Consider the following 23,150-nt stretch of genomic DNA (forward strand, 5'->3'; position numbering starts at 1 on the left):
TTCAGAAGAAGAAGGCAGCTAAGAAAAAGTGGGATAACCAGGGAGATGAAGGAAGTAGGCAGGAGTACTGTGAGGCTAGTCGCATAGCAAAAAGAAAGGTGGCAAAGGCAAAGGCTCAGGCCTATGATGAGCTGTATGAGAGGCTGGACAGTAAAGAAGGAGTAAAGGACTTGTATCGTTTGGCTAAACAGAGAGATAGAGCTGGAAAGGATGTACAGCAGGTTAGGCTGATAAAGGATAGAGAGGGAAATGTACTAGTGAGTGAACAGAGAGTGTTGAGTAGATGGAAGGGGTACTTTGAAGAACTAATGAATGAGGAAAACGAGAGAGAGAGAGGAAGACAACGGGGGGAGAGATAGTGGATCAGGAAGTGCAGAGAATTCGTAAGGTGGAAGTGAGGGCAGCTTTAAAAAGGATGAAGAAGGGAAAGGCAGTTGGTCCAGATGACATACCTGTGGAGGTATGGAGATGTTTAGGAGAGAAGGCAGTGGACTTTTTAATCAGGTTGTTTAACAAAATCCTGGAGAGTGAGAGGATGCCTGATGAGTGGAGAGGTAATGTACTGGTCCCCATTTTTAAGAACAAGGGTGATGTGCAGAGCTGCAGTGACTACAGAGGTATAAAGTTGATGAGCCACACCATGAAGGTATGGGAAAGAGTTGTTGAAGCAAGGCTAAGGCGAGAGGTTCAGATCAGTGAGCAGCAGTTTGGTTTCATGCCCAGAAAGAGGACCACAGATGCAATTTTTGCGTTGAGAGTGTTGGTAGAGAAGTACAGAGAAGGTCAGAAGGAGCTGCATTGTGTCTTTGTGGATCTAGAGAAGGCATATGATAGGGTGCCAAGAGAGGAACTGTGGTACTGTATGAGGGAGTCAGGTGTAGCTGAAAAGTATGTTAGGGTGGTGTAGGACATGTATGAGGATAGTGAGACAGTGGTGAGGTTGACAGATGAGGTCAGGCAGGAGGCTTCATGGACCATGATGTTTGCAGATGACATTGTAATTTGTGGTGAGAGTAGAGAGCAGGTGGAAGAGAATCCTGAGAGGTGGAGGTTTGCACTGGAGAGGAGATGAATGAAGGTCAGTAGAGACAAGATGGAATACATGTGTGTGAATGAGAGGGAGGCAGGTGGAAAAGTGAAGATGCAAGGAGCAGAGGTCGTAAAGGTGGTTGACTTCAAATATCTTGGGTCAACCTTCCAGAGCAATGGACAGTGTAGAAAAGAGGTGAAGAAGAGGGTGCAGGCAGGATGGAGTGGGTGGAGACAGGTGTCAGGCCTGATGTGTGACAGAAGGATAGCAGCAAGAGTGAAAGGGAAGGTTTACAAGACAGTAGTGCGTCCTGCTATGATGTATGGTTTGGAGACTGTGGCTCTGTCTAAAAGACAGGAGGCTGAGCTGGAGGTGGCAAAGATGAAGATGCTGAGATTTTCGTTGGGAGTGATAAGGATGGACAAGATTAGAAATGAGCAGATCAGAGGGACAGTGAAGGTGGAGCAGTTTGGAGATAAAGCCAGAGAGGCCAGGTTGAGATGGTTTGGACATGTGTTGAGAAGGAATAGTGGATATATTGGTCAAAGAATGTTGGAGACTTTTACATTATATTCTTTGTCATTTAATATTTTCTTTTTGTTCCCAAAATACTAGAAATATTGAGGAACATTCTAAAATACCTTTAGGGCTGTTGATGGTATTAAAATATACTCTATATAAGTCATTACTGTATATAATAAATATTAAATAATAAAACACAAATTAAATACAAAACAAAAGTCTTCTTAAATGCATTTGCAAAAGCCTCAACTGTCCCAAATGTCCAAAAAGAAGTGCCGTATTGTCAGTTACAGGTCAGGTGTATGATTTATTTGCTGAACTTGTCATGTTATTTCCACATTTGGGGAGACTGCACTTGGACTCTCCCTGACTCCACCCACTTACACCTGCATGAGATTGTGGGGCTCATTATGTGTTTTACCTGTGTGTTGCGACATGTCTGTGTGCTGTACTTCAGTTCTGGGAATTTTGTGTTTGTATAGTTCTCCTGCTTGTTTTTTGGACTGTGGACCTGTCTCTCATGTTGCCTGCTGGTCTTTTGACCCCTGCCTGTTTTGACAGTACTGGACTGCCCCAAATAAGACCACTCTGTGTTGCAACTGGCTTACAAGCATTTCTCAAGTTAATCAAGTCAGTCCATATACTTTGATTCTGTGTTTGGTGTAGGAGGCTCTAAATAATCTGTACACAACTGTGTACGTAAACAAACAACTATTTTTTTTTCCCTTGCTCTTTCTTGCTCTCTCTCTCTAGACCAGATTCATAAAGCGCACAAATTTACAGGGGCATTTAGAGCAAACAGAGAACAGACAGCATGTTTTCACATTCGTGTGATATGTAGCACTGCTGTGTAGCATTTTCCCTGACTACAGTGCAATAACAGAGCGATGATGTTTCCTTACACAGGCAGGTCATCAATACATTCTGTAACTAAACCCACTTTTCTGGTTATCCAGCTCTAACAATGCTTGTGTCTTCAGTTGCTGTAGTTGTTCTGACATGGTCTGATCGTTGTAACCTTCTTAAACCTCCAGCAGTTTCTTTTTCAAAATTGTTCTTTTCGGAGCACCCAGTTAGTCTGAGACGGTTCTGACTGGCGTTTACTTTAATCTCATGTTTAGAACTACTTGCTTTTCCATTGTCAATTCTCTAGATTTTGTCTTCTTTTGTACTTTTTACACCAAAAAAAGACTCGAATTGAAAGTCTAATAACTGCACCCAGTTATTCATAGCTCTGTTATGTGTTTACAGTATAGGGAACATGGAACTCCTGAGCAGCCAGAACCACCTGTCATTCATTTGTACCATACACACAGCTGCAACGGTAAGTTTAAAAAACATTTATGATTTTGTATCATAGCAGATTACAATGGCCAAGATAGTAACATGAATTCACTCCAATACCCAAAATGCAATACTTTAAAACTAGATTCAACACCCAAGGCTGGGAACAGGGGTGTAGCTAGAACTTTTAAAATGTGGTGGCCAGGTAAGACCCAGAGATTTTAATATGGTAAGAACACTGCTAAGAAAAAAAATACTGTATTAAAATGACATAGAGAAGTGATGCATTTGTTTTTCTTCATACATAATTGTACTTGTCTATTATTTGAAATTCAGTTATTGCTGAAAGTAAACCTGAAGACAAAACTCAGTACAGGTTATACATGAGTCTAATGATTAGAAAGCCAGTAATGCATCCCTGTATAAAGGTAACCTGTAACGCATGTATACATTCATGTATATAACATTATATTAGGCTAAAGAAAGTTTGTATTACACCAGAACTCAGGCTTAGTGATAGTAAATAAAGCAGAACGTTTCTATAATACTTTGTGAATTCAGCAGTCATTTTTTATCTGTTTCTGCACATGAAGCCGTCATTTGTACACAAACGTTAGTGAATGAGAAATGTCACTGTTTCAGTTCAGTCAGCAAAGATGCGCATGTAGGTCCATCATGAGCTTTAAGATGACATCTGCAACAGTCAGTCAAGGGTCTCTACATAATCTCCACAGAATGACCTTTCACACAAAGGTCAAAGAAATACGTTCTTAGGTGTAAGAAATATATAATTGTTGTCAGAAGAAAAGCTTGTATCTCCATTTTTGACATTTTTCAGTTTTTGACAGAATTTGAAAACACTCGTGGCCTTTTACAATGTACGTAAATTTCATGATGAATGGACTGAAAGAAACAGCCCAAAATAAATTGGAAAGACTTCTGGTTCCATTGACTTGCATGAAAAGTAAAGTATGTTTTTTCCTTCTCCTGTAAAGTTACCATTTTGGAGATACAAGGTTTTCTTCCGACAACAGCGCTACATCACATTCTATATTATAGCCTCATTTCCAAAAACGTCGGGACACTGTGAATGTAATGTAAATAAAAACAGAATGCAATGATGTGCAAATCATGTAAACCATATTTTTAAAGTAAAATACTGCAAAGACAACAAATCAAAGGTTGAAAATGAGAAATTTTATTGTTTTTTTTTCTTTGGAAAATATATGCCCATTTTGAATTTGATGCCAACAACACGCTCCAAAAAAGTTGGGAAGGGGGCATGTTTACCACTGTTTCATCACATTTTTTTAACAACACTTTGTAAGCGTTTGGGAACTGAGGAGACACAGCTATAGTTTTGAAAGTATTTGGAAGAATGCTTTCTCGTTCTTGTTTGATACAGGATTTCAGCTGCTCAGCAGTTTTGGGGTGTTAACAGGTCTGGACTGCAGGCAGGTCAGTTTAGCACCTGGATTCGTTTAATACAGAGCAATGTATTCATGGATTAATGGAGCCTTCACAAATGTACAAATCACCCATACCATGTGCACGAATGCCCCCTAGACCATTGTTAACACTGGCTTTTGAACTGTGCACTAATAACAAGCTGATTGATCTTCAGCCCGGAGGACACAATATGTCCATAGAAAAATGGCATAGAAAAAGAAAACACTGTACAATGAAATTTTCCTCCAACAAAAAAGCAAACATATATATATATATATATATATATATATATATATATATATATATGTACACATGTGTTTGTGTGTGTGTGTGTTTTATATAATATATGGCTTTACCAGCCCGAAATGTGTTGTTGGCATTAAATTCAAAATTGGTAAATATTTTTCAAAAAACAAGAAAGTTTTGTTTTTATTTACATTTTGGACTGCGCCAAATTTTTTAGTTTTTGAGAGGATGGAAATTACAGGAGATAATCACCCCCCTTCATTATTCTGTCTGATGATACTACATGAAGAGAGCTATAGGCCAGTCGAATGCACCATAGTAGCATTACTAGAAGAGATTTGAGAAATAAAAGTTTAAGCATAAAAATATTAGTCCGTAACTCAAATCACAAGTCAAATGCTTTATTAATTTTGCTGGAAAACAATAATAAACAACATACAGCAAGCAAAGCCATGAATAGTTCAAAGAGCTTCTTCTTTAATGCTACTTCAGATGTTAGGTTTGTAAATGATATTTCTCAGGAGATGGATTTTGGTTGAAATCTTAATTATATCAAACACTGTGTTTTACAGTCTTCATTTAATTGGTTTATTTAGCTCATGAAAGTGAGTGAAGCTCTCTGGTCATCATCATTTGTTGTGTTTGACTGCACACAATCCATTCTTCTGTTAACTGAATGGAAGTTTATCTGAATGTAGTCTGAATGGCAGCCTCCTCAGTTATTTATCACTACACAAACATCTAAATATTAACACAGCAGGTTAAAACGACTGATTCTTCTTTAAGCAGTGAAGAGCACAATTAAATCCCCACAGCACTTTAATGGGAACCTGTGACCCACTATACACAAACAGGCAAGTCAATGTGTCCATTAGTGCAGCGCTGACGGAAAGGAACACTGTCTTTCCCTTGTCTATATCCTCTTTTACAAGAAAACTCAATATTATCTCCATGAGTTGAATAGATTTTTTCTGTGTCTATATGCCTCAGCTGTAATTTACGGTCATCCATAGCTTTAAGATCCACAGTGCAGGGTTCTGAAATCAAAGAAACATGTTCTAATTATTAAATTCATGGTTGTGTTTATGTTCAGTGATATAACTGTGACAGTACATAGTGCAGATTAAGACACGAAAACATACAGATGGAAATAAGAGCATCTGCTTATTATTAATACAGTTACTCCTCTGTGTATCACTCTGCTCTATGTGGTTTGTGTAACTCTGGAGTTCCTCTTCCTCATTTTAATTCCTGGATTCCCTGAACTGCACACTTTTTGTGTTCTTCTGGCTCTAATGTGCTTGAGTGCACCTAATGAAGTGATGTGTGGAGTCAAGTGTGCTGTTAGCAGAATAAACACTAAAATGTGCAGAGAAGGAGAACATGAGGACCAGGACTGTGAATCACTGATCTACTTTATAAATTGAGGAATGTTGTTTTCTACACCAGGGGACTTAGTGTAGTGACTAATTACAGTTCATGACATCCCTTAAGGGCTCACGTCTAACTACAACTGCCCAGATACACCTTTGTATACATTTATAAAGCTCCACAATAATTGGTCAATTAATCAGTCGACCATAGAGGTGCACATTATAGGCACATGATTACTGACTGTAACTCATCTGTCACGCGGTGCTCAGCCGCTCTGCTGAACCCAGCAGTGACCCTGAGATTCCATTTTGTTCATAAACTCATTTTTAACATTTGCTGAAATTAATTAGCTGAAATCAGCTTCTGTCACTGAGCAGTAAACATTTACAATATTTTGTTTGGTTACACCTGAAAATGTGTTTTTAAATGATATTAAGCTCCAAATCTGAGCTATAAACTGGATCTGGATGGTGTCTCTTCCGTAAATTTTTTTTTATAAAAAATACAAAGAGCCTCTAAGATTTTCGTCTTTCAGCAATAAATTGTAAGCATATGTTTTTAATCATAAAATACATTTTCTGTTCATTTAAAGGGAACATTTACAAATTTACATTTATTTCATGCAGCTACTAAACAATTTGCCTTGTGATTTGGGCATTTAAATTCAGACTGAAAAACCAAAATATACCCACAAGCATAAGAGGTTTAATAACAGCGTTTTTCTAATGTTTGAAGTGTTTACATGTGGAATGGAGGATAAAACCCCAGAGAAATCCAGAAAAAAAAGAAAAGTATCCGAGCTAGTCTGTGTGCATTAGCCTACAAGCAAGCATGATAACTGTGTAGCGTAACAATTTTAAAAGACTGTGATGTGCTGTGTTTTACTGTTGACCGTGTTTTTTAAAGGTATTAGTATCTCATTAGGTTTAGCTTCTGCTGTGGATGCAGTGGATTTTCTCTGGGTTACTTGCGCCTCATGATTACACTGCCTTTGGAACCTTCGGGAACAGTCAACACTGAAGTAAAATGTCTTTATAGTTTTTGATTTCTTTGGTTCATGCAGGATTCTTTGCTGCAGTCTCTGCTATTTGTATTTCTCTCTCAGTCACATGATATAAATGGGACCTGTAAAGTTTCAACCTAACCAATCAATATAACTACATGACATTATCAGTAGCTACAGCAGTCCTAATGTACATCTCTATATATGTAGAAATAACATTTTATGCAGGTGCTAATGCATAGTTACTGTATATTTGTTGAACTTAAAAATAGAAAAGAATAAAATACAACTACTCACTCCAGCACTTCCCACTTCCTGTCCATCTGCCTCGGGTGCAGGTCAGATCACCTTCCTTAATGTAGAATGCAGGACAGGCATAATCAGCTTTTTCACCGTCCTCATATCGATCCTTAAAATCCTGTACAGCATCTTCAATCTGTGGGGGCTGGCCGCAGTCTAGTGTGGTTGTTTGCACACACACACACACACACACACACACACACACACACACACACAAACACACACACACGAAAATGTTATAGAAAAGAACTGTAATTTACTTTGCCATGGCAAGTTTTTTTGGCCTTTGTCAAATTCTTGACAAATTGTTGTTGCCTTAGCTTGTATTTATCACAGATCAGGAGAACTGATGCTGTTACAAAGCCATAAATACATTAGAACAAGTTTAAAACACTGATCTTAAAGGTTTTTATAAAATATCAAAACTAGTTTAAGAAATATTTTCTTGCAGAATTGTACACTAGGATACATACAGCTTCCAAATAACATCATTTAAACAGTTAATAATATTGTTTAACAACAAAATAATGTGTGTGTAAAATGTTTAATGTAACAGGATAGTGGTGTAGGACTTATCTGAGCTGCTGACCCTGTAAAGCAACACATTTAAAATAACCTTACTAGAAATATTTTACTGATACAGGCTAAAATCTAAGCCCAAAACTGTGAAGAGCTTCTTACCTCCCCCAGAGGGCTTTGCTGTAGTAGCCTTTCCTGAAGATGGTACAATGAAAACAACAATAGGTCAGTGTGAAAATCAAATTGATGTGTGCTTTAAAACACACAATCTAAGACAGTTGTGATTTAAAGTAAGCATGTACCTGAACTTTAATGATTAAACACATCTAATGCCTAAAAAATGAAAATCTAGAAATCAGTAAATGGATGGGGGTATTTTCTGTTACAAGCAATGTTTTTTGTTTCTTTTCCTTTTCCTTTTGTTAATGTGTACTTCCTAACATTACACTGAAAAAAGAAAAATTCAGTTAACATTTTACAGGTTAATTAAAACATCCTCAGTCAGGAAAGCCCAAAATAATCCTACAGTAAACTGGGCTGAGTGGCGAATCTTTACCTGTCCAGCCAATGGTCCTGGAAATAACAATAGTGAGAGTGAGGAACTGACCTGCCAGTGTATTACGTACACACACCTCGTACCTCTCTGTACCTCTCATGTGAGAAACATGCAGACCCTGCAAGATTCTCACGTCAGCTTATAACAGCGTCACATATTTACGTTACACTGGAGACCACAATGCCACTTATTTCTATAAACAATGTGAAATGTTGACTCATCAGGTGATCATACATATTTCGACTAGACATAGGACTATTTCAGATAAGCTTGAGCCCAGTGAATTCTAACACAGTTCTCAACGTTACTGACATATGACCTCTGCTGTGCATAGTACTGTTTCAACCTGCATTTGTGGACGCAGTGACAAACTGTGTTTACTGGCAGCAGATTTGTCAAAGTATTTCTGCAGCTTCATTTAGTGAATGACATTTAGTCAACACTACAGACATAAAGCTGAAACTAAATACTGAAAACTGCCAATATTGATGAGAGGGATCATTTTTTTTGTCCATTTATCTCTAAATTATCAATGTTTTAAAACTTTCTTTGCCTTTTAGAGAAAAGATCTTTTGCTAGGCAACATTGTCCATGTTGCTGTGTGACCAGCAGTCTGCATGCTAATGTTCAGGTTTAAAGGCTGGTAAGCAGTTATGCCTTAATTGTGGCTATTATTACCATTTATAATTAAAGCTGTGTTAGAATTGGGTGTTAGAAAGCACAGTGAAGCTTTATTTTACTGCAAAGGAGGATTATTTATTATTGCCAAAAATCTAATTCTGCAGAGGAACTGTAAGAGAGCAGTAAAAGAGCTGCATGTGGCTCCGGAGCAGCATGCTGGACTAGGGCTTTCTTCAATGCTCACTTTATATCCAAGCACGTTTGCATCACCTGATGTTGTCTGAACATTTCAAAATATTTCTAGTCTTAAATGGCCCTGTGCCAACTTTTATGGAACATGTTGCAGGTATCAGTTTCAGAAAGATTCAGTTAATGTGGTAAAACATATCTTGTCTGTACTGTTTTTGTTCAAGTACAGGTCAAAGTAGATTTATAAATCACTACTTTCTGTTTTTATTTGTATTTTACCTAGTGTAAGTTTTTTTAACTGGGTTTATAAGATCAAGCTTGTAAAACAGTGTCAGTGATCACAAAAGCCTTCTTAAATGTCAAAATTTGTTCTTATTGAACTTTTTTCAGTTGTAAAAAAAATAATAAAAAATTCTAGGGCCAAATCTTATGGCTGTAAATGATATTTCTGCATTTTTCACCCCAAGCAGTCACATACCTTCTATGTAGATTTTAGAAAACAATTTGAAATACTGAATAAGTGCATATATGGCACTTTAAAAATCGGGAAATTGATGGAGGCAGGTGGAGTCAATAGTAATAACCCACAGTCACGATTGGCCCCTCCCAGTCCTGTCCTTGTGTTTGTGTTTTGGTTTAGCCCACATGTATTTGTTTTGGTTTTTCTAGTCCTGCCCCCTCGTTTCATGTCTCCGGCCAGGATTGTCTCCACCTGTTTTCCAGCTGTCCCTCATTTACCCTTTGTTATTTAAGCCCTGTGTTTGAACTTAGTGTTCGCTGGTCTTTGTATTGGTCTTTGTTTGATGTGTTGGTCTTTGTTAGAACTCTTTGGTTGTTTGTGTTGCTCGTCATGTCTGCACCCCGTTCTGTACGTATTGGCTCTTTGATCCTGGACCGTTATGACCCTGATTCTGGATTTGCCCTCAAGAAAAGTCGCTTACCTCTGCACATGCATCCGCTACCTCGCTCCTCGTTACACCCACAGAAAAACACACTCATTCATTAGTGAAATGTGTGAGATTAAAAGTCCCCAAATTGCATATATTATGTGTTGATATTACTCTCATATTATTTTTTGGAAAAAGATAAAAATGAAGCAAACCTTTGGTTGTAAAAGTATTGTTAGACATTAAGATGTACTCTAGTGGCAAATCCATGAATCACTGACGTCACATGACAAAATATAAATTTTAGACAGACGTGCTGATGAACAGCTGTGTGCGAGATCTTTCCTCACCTGATTCTTCTACTATATAACAGCAGGAGAGAACTTAATGCTGCATGTACAAGTCTGTGCTGTACGTGTTTGAGTCTATGGAGCCCCGAGTTCAAAAGAAAAAGCGGAAGTGCAGCTGCTAATGGGAAAGCATGAACATAACAGTAAGTACATTCCAGCCATTTCACAAACTCCTTGGTTTTGTTTGTCTTTGTGAACACTTGAAAAAGCCAGTGTTGTGCTGGTAGTGGAAAAGGCCAGCTACTGAATGATGCCCCCATGAAATGGCAGTGAAACTAAAAACAGCACACAATAAATAAAATCTCCATAGTCACTATTAAATGTACTTACGTCTGCATTGTGGGTAAATCCAACCTTGCGCAGTACAGCGGGCATGGCTTTCCTCCTCAAACATGTATCCCTCAGAACACTCATATTCCACAGTATCTTTTTCTGCGTAATAGTCCTTAACATTCTGAGGATCCTTCAAGGAGCCGCTGCGTATTCTTTCAGGTTTTAGACATGGTGACCCTGGCATGTAAAGGCATTATGATTAAAATGATGAGAACAAATGAATTAAACTGACGGCTTGTGTTTTTGTGGTTGAGAACAATTGTAACATGCAGCCCAGGGGCCACTCATTCGACTGATGAATGTCAAATAATTATTTCTTTAATGTTTAAAGGCTGATTTTTACGCCTGAGTGAAAGTTGAAGAAACCAGACTGCAATTGTGGTTTTGAATTCTGCTTTATGGTCAGAACATGACAAACACTGGCCAATCAGCAGAACATTTTATAAATGGGTCATGGAATAGTGGGACAAATCTACTTTCCCAGGTTAGCAGTTTATACCAGCTGGTTAAAGCAACAGTCTCAGCCATGATTTCTGTAATATTAAAAATTTAAAAAGAAAACATTTTTTGCTGTCTGATCACAACTGCTGGCTATTTGATTACAGGTGCTAAACTGTTTAGTTTCTCAACAGCGTTAACTTAGTACGACCGACAAACATTAGCTGGGTTGGCACTTTAATGATGGATCACTCCGCCTACCACTCCTACCACATTCATGTCAGAGCAACAGTACTCAAACACAAGCTAGCAGACAGGAATTCATTACGCTGTCATAATTGTCTGAGTGGTGGAACAACCGCAATACATCTGTCGCTAAAACACAGGCAATAGCTGCAGTTTGATTCTCTTGTACCTCTTCTGTTTTAGTTTTGTTTAAATCAGTGCTACAACTGGAATGAACCCACTTATTTCTTTCACTTTTGTTGATTGAGAAAGCACTAATACTAAAATTAGTGTAAATTTTTTGGCAAAATATAAAGGAAACCTTTGGTTGTAAAAGTATTGTTAGACATTAAGATGTACTCCAGTGGCAAATCCATGAATCACTGACGTCACATGACAAAATATAAATTTTAGACAGACGTGCTGATGAACAGCAGTGTGGGAGATCTTTCCTCACCTGATTCTTCTACTATATAACAGCAGGAGAGAACTTAATATTGCATGTACAAGTCTGTGCTGTACGTGTTTGATTCTATGGAGCCCCGAGTTCAAAAGAAAAAGCGGAAGTGCAGCTGCTAATGGGAAAGCATGAACATAACAGTAAGTACATTCCAGCTATTTCACAAACTCCTTGGTTTTGTTTGTCTTTGTGAACACTTGAAAAAGCCAGTGTTGTGCTGGTAGTGGAAAAGGCCAGCTACTGAATGATGCCCCCATGAAATGGCAGTGAAACTAAAAACAGCACACAATAAATAAAATCTCCATAGTCACTATTAAATGTACTTACTTCTGCATCGTGGGTAACTCCAACCTCGCGCAGTACAGCGGGCATGGCTTTCCTCCTCAAACATGTATCCCTCAGAACACTCATATTCCACAGTATCTTTTTCTGTGTAATAGTCCTTAACATTCTGAGGATCCTTAAAGGAGCCGCTGCGTATTCTTTCAGGTTTTAGACATGGTAACCCTAGCATGTAAAGGCATTATGATTAAAATGATGAGAACAAAATGAATTAAACTGACGGCTTGTGTTTTTGTGGTTGAGAACAATTGTAACATGCAGCCCAGGGGCCACTCATTCGACTGATGAATGTCAAATAATTATTTCTTTCATGTTTAAAGGCTGATTTTTACTCCTGAGTGAAAGTTGAAGAAACCAGACTGCTTTTGTGGTTTTGAATTCTGCTTTATGGTCAGAACATGATAAACACTGGCCAATCAGCAGAACATTTTATAAATGGGTCATGGAATAGTGGGACAAATCTACTTTCCCAGGTTAGCAGTTTATACCAGCTGGTTAAAGCAACAGTCTCAGCCATGATTTCTGTAATATTCACAATTTAAAAAGAAAACATTTTTTGCTGTCTGATCACAACTGCTGGCTATTTGATTACAGGTGCTAAACTGTTTAGTTTCTCAACAGCGTTAACTTAGTACGACCGACAAACATTAGCTGGTTTGGCACTTTAATGATGGATCACCCCGCCTACCACTCCTACCACATTCATGTTAGAGCAACATTACTCAAACATAAGCTAGCAGACATTTGGATTTCATTACGCTGTCGTAATTGTCTGAGTGGTGGAACAACCGCAATAAATCTTCTGTTTTAGTTTTGTTTAAATCAGTGCTACAACTGGCATGAACCCACTTATTTCTTTCACTTTTGTTGATTGATAAAGCACTAATACTAAAATTAGTGTAAATTTTTTGGCAAAATATAAAGGAAAACTTTGGTTGTAAAAGTATTGTTAGACATTAAGATGTACTCTAGTGGCAAATCCATGAATCACTGACGTCACATGACAAAATATAAATTTTAGACAGGCATGCTGATGAACAGCAGTGTGGGAGATCTTTCCGCACCTGATTCTTCTACTATATAACAGCAGGAGAGAACTTAATGCTGCATGTACAAGTCTGTGCTGTACGTGTTTGAGTCTATGGAGCCCCGAGTTCAAAAGAAAAAGCGGAAGTGCAGCTGCTAATGGGAAAGCATGAACATAACAGTAAGTACATTCCAGCCATTTCACAAACTCCTTGGTTTTGTTTGTCTTTGTGAACACTTGAAAAAGCCAGTGTTGTGCTGGTAGTGGAAAAGGCCAGCTACTGAATGATGCCCCCATGAAATGGCAGTGAAACTAAAAACAGCACACAATAAATAAAATCTCCATAGTCACTATTAAATGTACTTACTTCTGCATTGTGGGTAAATCCAACCTTGCGCAGTACAGCGGGCATGGCTTTCCTCCTCAAACATGTATCCCTCAGAACACTCATATTCCACAGTATCTTTTTCTGCGTAATAGTCCTTAACATTCTGAGGATCCTTCAAGGAGCCGCTGCGTATTCTTTCAGGTTTTAGACATGGTGACCCTGGCATGTAAAGGCATTATGATTAAAATGATGAGAACAAATGAATTAAACTGACGGCTTGTGTTTTTGTGGTTGACAGCAATTGTAACATGCAGCCCAGGGGACACTCAGTAGCAGTGTTACTTTTCAACCATGATGGTGTTTGCTGAAAAATACAGCATTATCATTATTATGATTATCATTAATAATAATAATAATCAGGCCTGGGCAATATGGCTTAAAATGCAATCAAAATTTTAAAAATCATGTTAGTTGATATCAATAATTATCATGATGAATGTCAAATAATTATTTCTTTCAAGTTTAAAGGCTGATTTTTGCTCCTGAGTGAAAGTTGAAAAAACCAGACTGCAATTGTGGTTTTGAATTCTGCTTTATGGTCAGAACATGACAAACACTGGCCAATCAGCAGAACATTTTATAAATGGGTCATGGAATAGTGGGACAAATCTACTTTCCCAGGTTAGCAGTTTATACCAGCTGGTTAAAGCAACAGTCTCAGCCATGATTTCTGTAATATTCAAAATTTTAAAAAAAAAATTCATTTTTTGCTGTCTGATCACAACTGCTGGCTATTTGATTACAGGTGCTAAACTGTTTAGTTTCTCAACAGCGCCAACTTAGTACGACCGACAAACATTAGCTGGTTTGGCACTTTAATGATGGATCACTCCGTCTACCACTCCTACCACATTCATGTCAGAGCAACAGTACTCAAACACAAGCTAGCAGACAGGAATTCATTGCGCTGTTGTAATTGTCTGAGTGGTGGAACAACCGCAATACATCTGACGCTAAAACACAGGCAATAGCTGCAGTGTGATTCTCGTCTCCAACTCTATTTCTTATGTTATCTAATACTAAAATAAGACTGTTCGAGTCCTGCAACACACAGACCACTTTGGCTGTAGTTGTATGGCGCAGATGCGATTTAAAGCTGCTAAAGCTTGTGAGGATGTTAGGAAAGAAGTGAGTTCACTGTTGGCCAGTACAGTTACAAGCCACTTATGTTGTCACTCACGCTTGGTCACAGGAGAACAAATCAACTTTGCCCCTCAAAACTGTAAAACACTGGCCATTGTTTCCCTCACATGAACATCACATTATATATATATAAAGTGAGCCCTTTCTTGTCGCTTTTCTTGCAGTTGAAAATGTCACCAGGGCTGTCGTAACAATGGACAAGTGTAAGAATGGCCTATCATTTCAAACATGTATTGAACAGTTCTTATTATTAAAGTGATCATTATTATTATCATTATCGCTCAGCCCTAATAATAACAATACTAGTACTACTACTACTACTAATAATAATAAGTACTTGTATTCACACGTAGGTGCTGTATCCCAGCCTTTGCTTCTGAAGTAAATTGTGCGTCTCCCCTTCCGTTCAAAATGTTCTTTACATTCACATATCACTGCTTTTTGTGGCTCTCTACTGTAAGATTTGATATTCACATTTTCTACTTGTGGAAGAGGCCCATAGACGTCACCTATTAGGCAGAATAATGCAGACATTTTTTCATATTTTGTGGTGAACCAAGGATGAAAGAGAATACAATAATTCTTTCTTAAGCAACTCAAATGTATTTCTCATGTATTTACCATAAAAAATCTCTTCCAACTTTTGCCCTTACATCTTCCATTCTTTTAGAGAAACTTGCTTTCAGTTTTTCAAAGAAATCTTAAGTTCAGTCTTGAAAGTTGGTTGTATTTTCTGCTTCTTGTAATTAAATCATCCTAAACATACACTAAGTACATGAAATCTATCAGTATTTAATTCATCCTCATTTTACTTTTGCATTTGTGTGCCAATTTAACTCTTTCAACCTTCCAAAAACATAAAAAACAACCAGTAGCAGCTGTGTCCTCCCAACACATCTTTAGACATAACAGAAAGCAGTATGTACACTGTAATGAAAAACTCATTGTCTGTAACCAACAGTCAAACATAGTGGAGGATCAATGTTTGGGGATGTATAACATTTGGAATTAATTTAATTTGAATTAATAAAGGCATCATGAATATGGATAAACACACAAAAATCACCACACAATAACACTGAAATTAACTGTAAGATGAATAGTTAGATAGTTAAGCTACCGTTACGGTAATTTGGTCAATGGTCAATGTCAAAAATTACACAGGCATCAACTCTTATGGTTCACCTACATAAAATGTGGTTTTGTTGCTATGAGGTACACAGCCATTTGTAACTCTGACACAGTCTAATGACACTGTCTAAATACAGTCTAATGTAGTCACCCCAGAGACCAGACATTCAATATCATTGAATACTTTTGGTATAACCTGAATCATGCAGAAAATGCAACCAACTTTTAAGACTGAACTTTGAGGGTCTTTAAAAGAAGCTGGAAAATATCCCTGCAGATTTCTTTGAGAAACTAAAAGCAAGTCTCCTGAAGAGAAAGGAAGCTGTAGCAAAGGAAAATGGTGGGCACATTAAATGCATAATAATGTATTTATGTTTATTTGTCAAGGCTTTTGTGTCATTTTCTGTTAAATCCATGATGCCTAAAATAAAAAAAAAAAAACATAATAAAATAAATAAAAAGCTGGGGCTGTGATGGACCTGTAGGATTTGATATAAATATAAATTGTGTCACACACATCTTCTTTTCAGTGTTTATTCCCAGGTGTCATTACTGCTCTTATGATCATCAATATCAGTATGAAGCAGCACTCTACACTTAGAAAAGCCAGGGCTGCAGCGGCTTAACAAAAATATTTGACTTTGTCAAAAGCTGAGAACTTCTCACATGTAGAACTGTAAATGGTAAAAATTAATGCTGAAAACACTGACACTGTACAAATGTTTATTCAACGCTGTGGTATTTGCTTTACTGCATTTAGCAAAGCAACCTAATATTCACCATGGCAACAGTGTTTAAAATTAAGATTAAAGATTAAGTGACCCTTATTAGTCCCACAACGGGGAAATTTCACCTCCACATTTGACACACTAGTGAGCACGAGCACACACACACACTAGGGGGCAATGAGCACACTTGCCCAGAGCAGTGGGCAGCCCAATCCGCAGCGCCCAGGGAGGAGCTCTGGGTTAGGTGTCTTGCTCAAGGACACCTCAGTCATGTGCTGTCAGCATTTAGTTTGCATAGAAGATAAAATGGTGAACAGACGTACAAGGCAGGCATACTTAATAAACTAGCAGCACAGTGTCTTCTGTACTCCTGCTAACATTACTACAAAATGCGAGCGCCTTAATGTGCAACAGACACAACTGAGACGTCTAAGTAATTCAGTTAGGCTAACCACAATAACTGAAGTTAGAAGTGATATATACCTGGAAAGACTTTTCAAACAACTGTGTGTGAGGAACTGTGTGATGCTTATCGGGACACTGACAGTCTCATACGTTGCATAACGGACCACATACATTTTTGTGTGGAAAACCCACCAAGACTGTTCAGTGTTTCCCTGACAACAAACCATGGAGTAACCCTGATATAAAGGCTCTCGTGAAGCAGAAAAAGAGGGCCTTTAGATCAGGTACCAAGAAGGAACTGCAAGCTGTCCAGGGGAAACTGAGAAGGAAAATCAGGGAGGGAAAAGTCAGCTACAGAAAGAAAATCGAGGAACAGCTACAGTATAACAACATCAGTGGTGTCTGGAAAAACAATCTCTGAGCACAAGAAACATGACCCCCAGGCTGTATGAGACCAAAAGACAAACACACAATTACCCCTGCTGCAACCCACCTCTTGTGTACTCTGGAGGCACTGCCCAGCCCCCTCTCCCACAATTACCCACCTCTTCACAACTCTCACCTCACAGCCACCCACAACTGATCTCTCTGCTGCCAGATAAACCCCCTACCCACTCCAGCACCCAGCCCCCCTGCTCCGATCTGTGCCTTCCAGCCCAGGTAAGAAAGGATCTCAGAAAGATCTAAGTGAGGAAAGCTGCCGGTCCAGATGGCATCAGCACCAGGCTCCTGCACAGATCAGCTGTGTGGGATAGTTGAACACATGTTCAACATGAGCCTTAAGCTCAGGAGAGAACCACAACTATGGAAAACATCTTGTATGGTACCAGTGCCAAAGATGCAGCAACCAAAGGACCTCAACAGCTGCAGGCCGGTGGCACTGACATGAACACTGATTAAGATGCTAGATAGGCTGGTCCTTCTCTGGCCCATCTCTGCCATCTGGAGAGCTCATCTATGGACCCTCTCCAGTTTGCCTATCAACCTGGCATTGGACTGGATGATGCAGTCATCTACCTGCTACACAGATCTCTTTCTCACCTGGAGAAGCCTGGGAGCGCTGAGAGAATCATATTCTTTGATTTCTCGAGTGCTTTTAACACCATACAGTCTGGGCTCCTGAGGGACAAACTGGAGAACACAGGGGTGGATGACCACCTATCAAATTGGATTCTGGACTACCTCACTAACAGACCACAGTATGTGAGGTGATGGGACGGTGTGTCTGACATGGTGTTCAGCAGCACAGGGCTCCAGAGGGAACAGTCATGGTACCATTCCTCTTCACCCTGTACCCTGCAGACTTCATGTTCAGCTCACCAAACTGCCATCTACTAACGCCCTCTGTTGACTCAGCAATCATCAAACTCATTACAGATGAGGACGACAGAGAGTACAGAGAATGAACGCAGGACTTGTGGACTGGTGTCTGAGGAACCACCTCCTGATCAGAGTGGGGAAAACCAAAGGGATAGTGGTGGTTTTTTGCAGACACAGTCACCTCCCTCCATCAGTGAACATCCAAGGAAGGGACATTGAGGGAGTGGACTATAAGAAGTACCTGGGTTTTCACCTCAACAATAGACTGGACTGGTCAGAGAACACTAGTGCACTTTATAGGAAAGGCCAGTGCAGACTCTACCTGCTTAGGAGTCTGAGGTCATTTGGAGTGCCGAGGGCACTCCTGAGGACCTTCTTCGAGACTGTTGTGATATCAGCCATCTTTTATGGAGTGGTCTGCTGGGGCAGCAGCATCTCAACTGCAGACAGGAAGAGACAGAGTCATTAAGAGGGTCAGCTCTGTCCTGCGAAGCCCCCTAGACCCAGTGCAGACGGTGGGAGAATTGAGGACGCCAGACTAGCATCCAAGCTGGAGAACAGCTCTCACCCCATGCACGACACTCTGACAGCACTGGGCAGCTCCTTCAGTGACAGGCCCAAGTGTGTGAAGGAGCGCTATTGCAGGTCCTTCCTTCCTGCTGCTGTTAGACTGTACAACCAGCACTGCTCCCAGTAGATCCCTCCTTAACCTTAGTCCTCACACACCTACAGTATGAATTCATTACATACACTGTGAATTCATTCATTTTAGTATTATATATATATATATATAATATATATATATATATATATATATATATATATATATATATATATATATATATATATATATATATTGTCTATACAGTAACAAGTAACAAGCCATAAAAAACTTGTTTATTCTCTTCTTGTTACTTTTTTTTTATCTTAAGCCAACACGTTTCCACATGATCCACTGACATAAGGCAACGTCTTGCCCCTCATCTAACATTAAACTGTTAGCACTACCATTAGCTGACCTACTGATTTAACCCGCAGTGAATAAGAGAATGACTGAGGCAGTTTGTTTTTTTACTAAAAATTAACATCTATAAATGGCCTCTTCTGTTTGCTTCCTTGCCAATGAATTTGTTGTATAGCCCTGTTTCTAAGACCAAAATTGATTCTCTGAGGTTATTTTGAAGGTGCCTTCAGGTAACAGTACCTAAAGAAGTTAATGAAGTGGCCTTTTTTGGTTCCATGTCAGCTAGCTAAATAATTTCCATAGGTTCATTCCATAATTTCCTCCAGCCTGAAAACAGCATGTTTAGCTGCACTGCAACAGACGCAGGTGCCAACGTTTTATGCAAGTTTAGTCATATGTATTTCTATCCCTGCACACGCAAGTTTAAACTTAATGCATTAAGTTTAAATAGTGGAAAAGGCAGCTATGGAATGAAACCACCATGAAGAGGCAGTGAAACAGCACACAATAAACACAATGAATACAGTCCTAACGCACAGCATCGCTATTAGTATTACTACACTAGTCTAAAATGTACTTACGAATACATTTTGGGTAAATCCATTTCCCGACAGTACAGTGTGCGGATGTTTTATCCTCAAAGACGAATCCCTCAAAACATTTATATTCCACAGTATCTCCTCCTGCGTAGTAGTCCATGATCTCTTCAGAATCTTTAATGATGCCACGGCTTATATTCGTTTCAGGTTTTTCACATGCAGAGTCTGACACTAGCAAATGAAGACATTATGATTAAAAAGATACAATGAAAAAAATAAAACAAATGATACTGATCCTTTTTTGGTTTTGTAATAACAACAACAATAATAATAATAATAATAATAATAATAACAAACGTATGTACTCACATTTACATGTAGGTGTTTTATCCCAGTTTTTCCTTATGTAGTAAATTGTCTGTTTCCCCTTTAGTTCAAAATGTTCTCGACATTGAAAGCTCACCACTATTTGGTGTTCCTGTTGAGTGTATTCAGTGATGACTGCATTTTCTACTTGTGGAGGAGCACTATAGTGATCACCTGTTAGACCTAAAAATGCATTTTTTAAGAAATGTTTACTTTGTGGTGAACGAAGCAATTTAGCAATTTAACATTAGCTGTGGATTTTCTAAGTTCAAGAAAAACGTCCTCCATTTTATTCTATTAATAAATGAGTCTCAAATGAAGTTTGAGTTAAATTGAATATTCTATGGAAAAAGGTCAAACAACATTAAAATAAATTGTAAGAAGTTAACTTGGTTACTTAAGCCAACTTGAATTGTGACCTGGCTTTTAATGAGTTGACACGACAAGACAGACTGTGATTTAGATTCTTCTCAAACTTCTTTAACATCTACAAACAGTTTGCTGATTACTGTTCCTACATGCCTGCAGACCTGCTGTCTATGTCAAAATTCAAGTATTATTATTTTTTCTGCCATCGCATCAAGTCTCAGGTGATTTAATGGACTGAAGTCATAATCAAATGTAACTTACGTTCACATTTCGGGGGCTTCCATTGTCCATTTTTACATGTGATGGAAGATATGTTTGTTTTGTAGCCAAAATCACAATAGACAATGACTGAATTCCCTTCACGATATTGGTCATATGCTAGTTTTCCATGTGGAATGTTGGGAATTCGGCCACACTCATTTCTTTCTGTTAACAGAGACCAAAAAGACATCAAACCCCAAATTAGCCATTCCTTTCTGTGCTGTAAATGTGGTGCTATGAAAAAAAGCAAGGAAAATAGACTCACGTATACATTGTGGTGTGTAGTCCAAAGCATCCGGACTACAGCTTGTTTCTCCCCACCATGTGTATTCAAATGTTTTATAATCTGCGTCACATGAGTAGTAAATGCCAGTTCTGGGAGGATCTGTGTCCTTTGTGAAATAATGTGTGAGTCCATGTTGCAAACGGAATGAAGCACAGACGTTCGGTTTAGCTGGAATCCAAACACAGGACAAACAATTAAAATGGAATATTTTCTATTAATCTCTCAAGATTATGCTGCTCCTCTTTACCTCTTGATCATTTCCTTATAAAATCCTAGGAGCAGGAGTGAGGAGCAGCTAGTTAGATATCTGTGTTTGGCATTGATGGCTCTTTAAATAAGCACAAAACAACTTGTCAGAAATAAAATATTAAGTTTTTACTATTAATACCGTTTTCCCACTAAAGCCTAGAGACAGACTTCAGTTGAGCAAGTGTGCTATTTCAGCCTCTCTGTGAACCAGTCACCTCTCTGTGAACCAACTTACATATTCAAAGGAACTATTTACAGGAGTGGATTCATCACTCAGCATCACATTGTCGCTTATCACACAGGCAGACTTGTTAAAGAAATGGTTCAGCAAAAAATCTAATTTACACCGTTTCCCACTAACTCCATGTGTAAGTCATCAGACAGTTCAGTGTGTGAAATTTTGCTTATTGAATGCTGAAGCTACAAGGCTAACATTGCCAACAAACACTAGAAGTCAATAGGCACTTAATCCTGTTCTGTAAATACATGCCAAAAACGTCTCTCCACCCACTCAAACTGTACCCAGATCTTCATTCAGGCTGCCGAGACTTGTTGATTTGGGTGAATTATGAAAAAGAACAAGACTTCACTGTGTAACTAAACACAGCCATTTTAGACACCAGGATCTTGCAGCAGGGAATGCGCCATTTAAACAAGATTAGAGGAGAAATCTACATCTTCATCATGAGAGTGTTTCTGTCACGATTGGCTCCTCCCACACCATGTGCTTTTTTGTTTTGGTCTTCCAGATGCATTTGTTTTGATTCATGCTCCTTGTTTTGTGACTCCGCCCCTGACTGTTTTCACCTGTCCCTCGTCTTCCCGGTGTGTATTTAAGCCCTGTGTTTGCCCTTTGTGTTTGCTGGTCTTTGTTTGATGTGTTTGCTTTGTTTGATGTGCTGATCCTTGTATTGGTCTATGTAGTTGTTATCTGCTGTTTTGGTGATTCTGGTTTGTTATGTCTGTTTACCGTTCTATCCGTGTTGGCTCTATGACCCTGGACCATCTTGACCATGACCCTGAATTTGCCTTTAATAAATCTTGCTTATCTCCGCATATAACAAATTTTTGTTTTGTTCACCATGATTGTGTTTGTGTTGAAATTCACCAGTACAGCTTGTCTTGCTTTGATGGTGATTTTAAAGATTTTGAAGTTTAGGCAGTCTTAAAAGGTTTTGCTCTATTATCAGGATGTCACTTGTCTGAATTCTGGGCATACTTCAGCCCAAAAAAAGTCACTCATAATTGGCACAAAAACTAAAGTACAAGTTTTACTTTTATTGATTTTGCTAAACATGTGGATATAACATTAAAATGATGGAATTCATGGGCATTTCAAGGCCAGTTTTACAGGCACTTCAGCCCCATACTGAATGTTATTTAGCCCCCCTTCCCAAATTAATTAGTACATTACTAGTTAAAATCATCTACAGTTTATTTTTAATTCATTCTTCATTATTTAACCATATCATTGCCTCTCCAACTTCACAAAATACTGTGATAGCAGGACATGACCTGAAGACAGGAAACTGCCACTCTAATGACTTTGCAGCTTATCTAAGAGCGGAGATAGCAGTGCTTAACGTCGGAACCTTTGCTTGATCTGTACCTGTTGTAACTTGACAGATATACACTGACATACCAAAAGTCATGGGATAGCAGTATATAAATTGACTAAAGAGCTCGGTTTGGGAACGCTAATATTGTTTAAGTTGTAAGTGTTATCTTGTGAGTGAGGCTCAACACTGGCTAGCATACTCATGGCAAGGTGACGTGAATTATCAAAGTTTGAATGAGGCATGATAGTGGGTGCCAGCCGGATGGGAAATTCCATTTCTGAAGTTGT

At 38.7% G+C, this 23,150-nt stretch overlaps 1 protein-coding gene across 1 annotated transcript in view; it reads right to left on the reverse strand.

The window, feature by feature from the left end:
- Positions 1-4,911: 4,911 nt before the first annotated feature.
- Positions 4,912-23,150, reverse strand: part of LOC108438779 (complement factor H) — a 37,329-nt gene continuing 19,090 nt past the window's right edge. Inside the window, exons 11-20 of the mRNA XM_037545079.1 lie at positions 21,035-21,223; positions 20,770-20,934; positions 20,143-20,322; positions 19,816-20,004; positions 13,523-13,702; positions 12,114-12,293; positions 10,661-10,840; positions 7,890-7,922; positions 7,206-7,364; positions 4,912-5,568 (exon numbers count right to left, since the gene is read on the reverse strand). Of these exons, the coding sequence (XP_037400976.1) occupies positions 5,372-5,568; positions 7,206-7,364; positions 7,890-7,922; positions 10,661-10,840; positions 12,114-12,293; positions 13,523-13,702; positions 19,816-20,004; positions 20,143-20,322; positions 20,770-20,934; positions 21,035-21,223 (1,652 nt within the window). The 3' untranslated portion in view covers positions 4,912-5,371. The remainder of the gene's footprint in view (positions 5,569-7,205; positions 7,365-7,889; positions 7,923-10,660; positions 10,841-12,113; positions 12,294-13,522; positions 13,703-19,815; positions 20,005-20,142; positions 20,323-20,769; positions 20,935-21,034; positions 21,224-23,150) is intronic.

This window comes from Pygocentrus nattereri, chromosome 15 (assembly GCF_015220715.1).
Source record: "Pygocentrus nattereri isolate fPygNat1 chromosome 15, fPygNat1.pri, whole genome shotgun sequence".
In the NCBI taxonomy this organism is placed as follows: domain Eukaryota; kingdom Metazoa; phylum Chordata; class Actinopteri; order Characiformes; family Serrasalmidae; genus Pygocentrus; species Pygocentrus nattereri.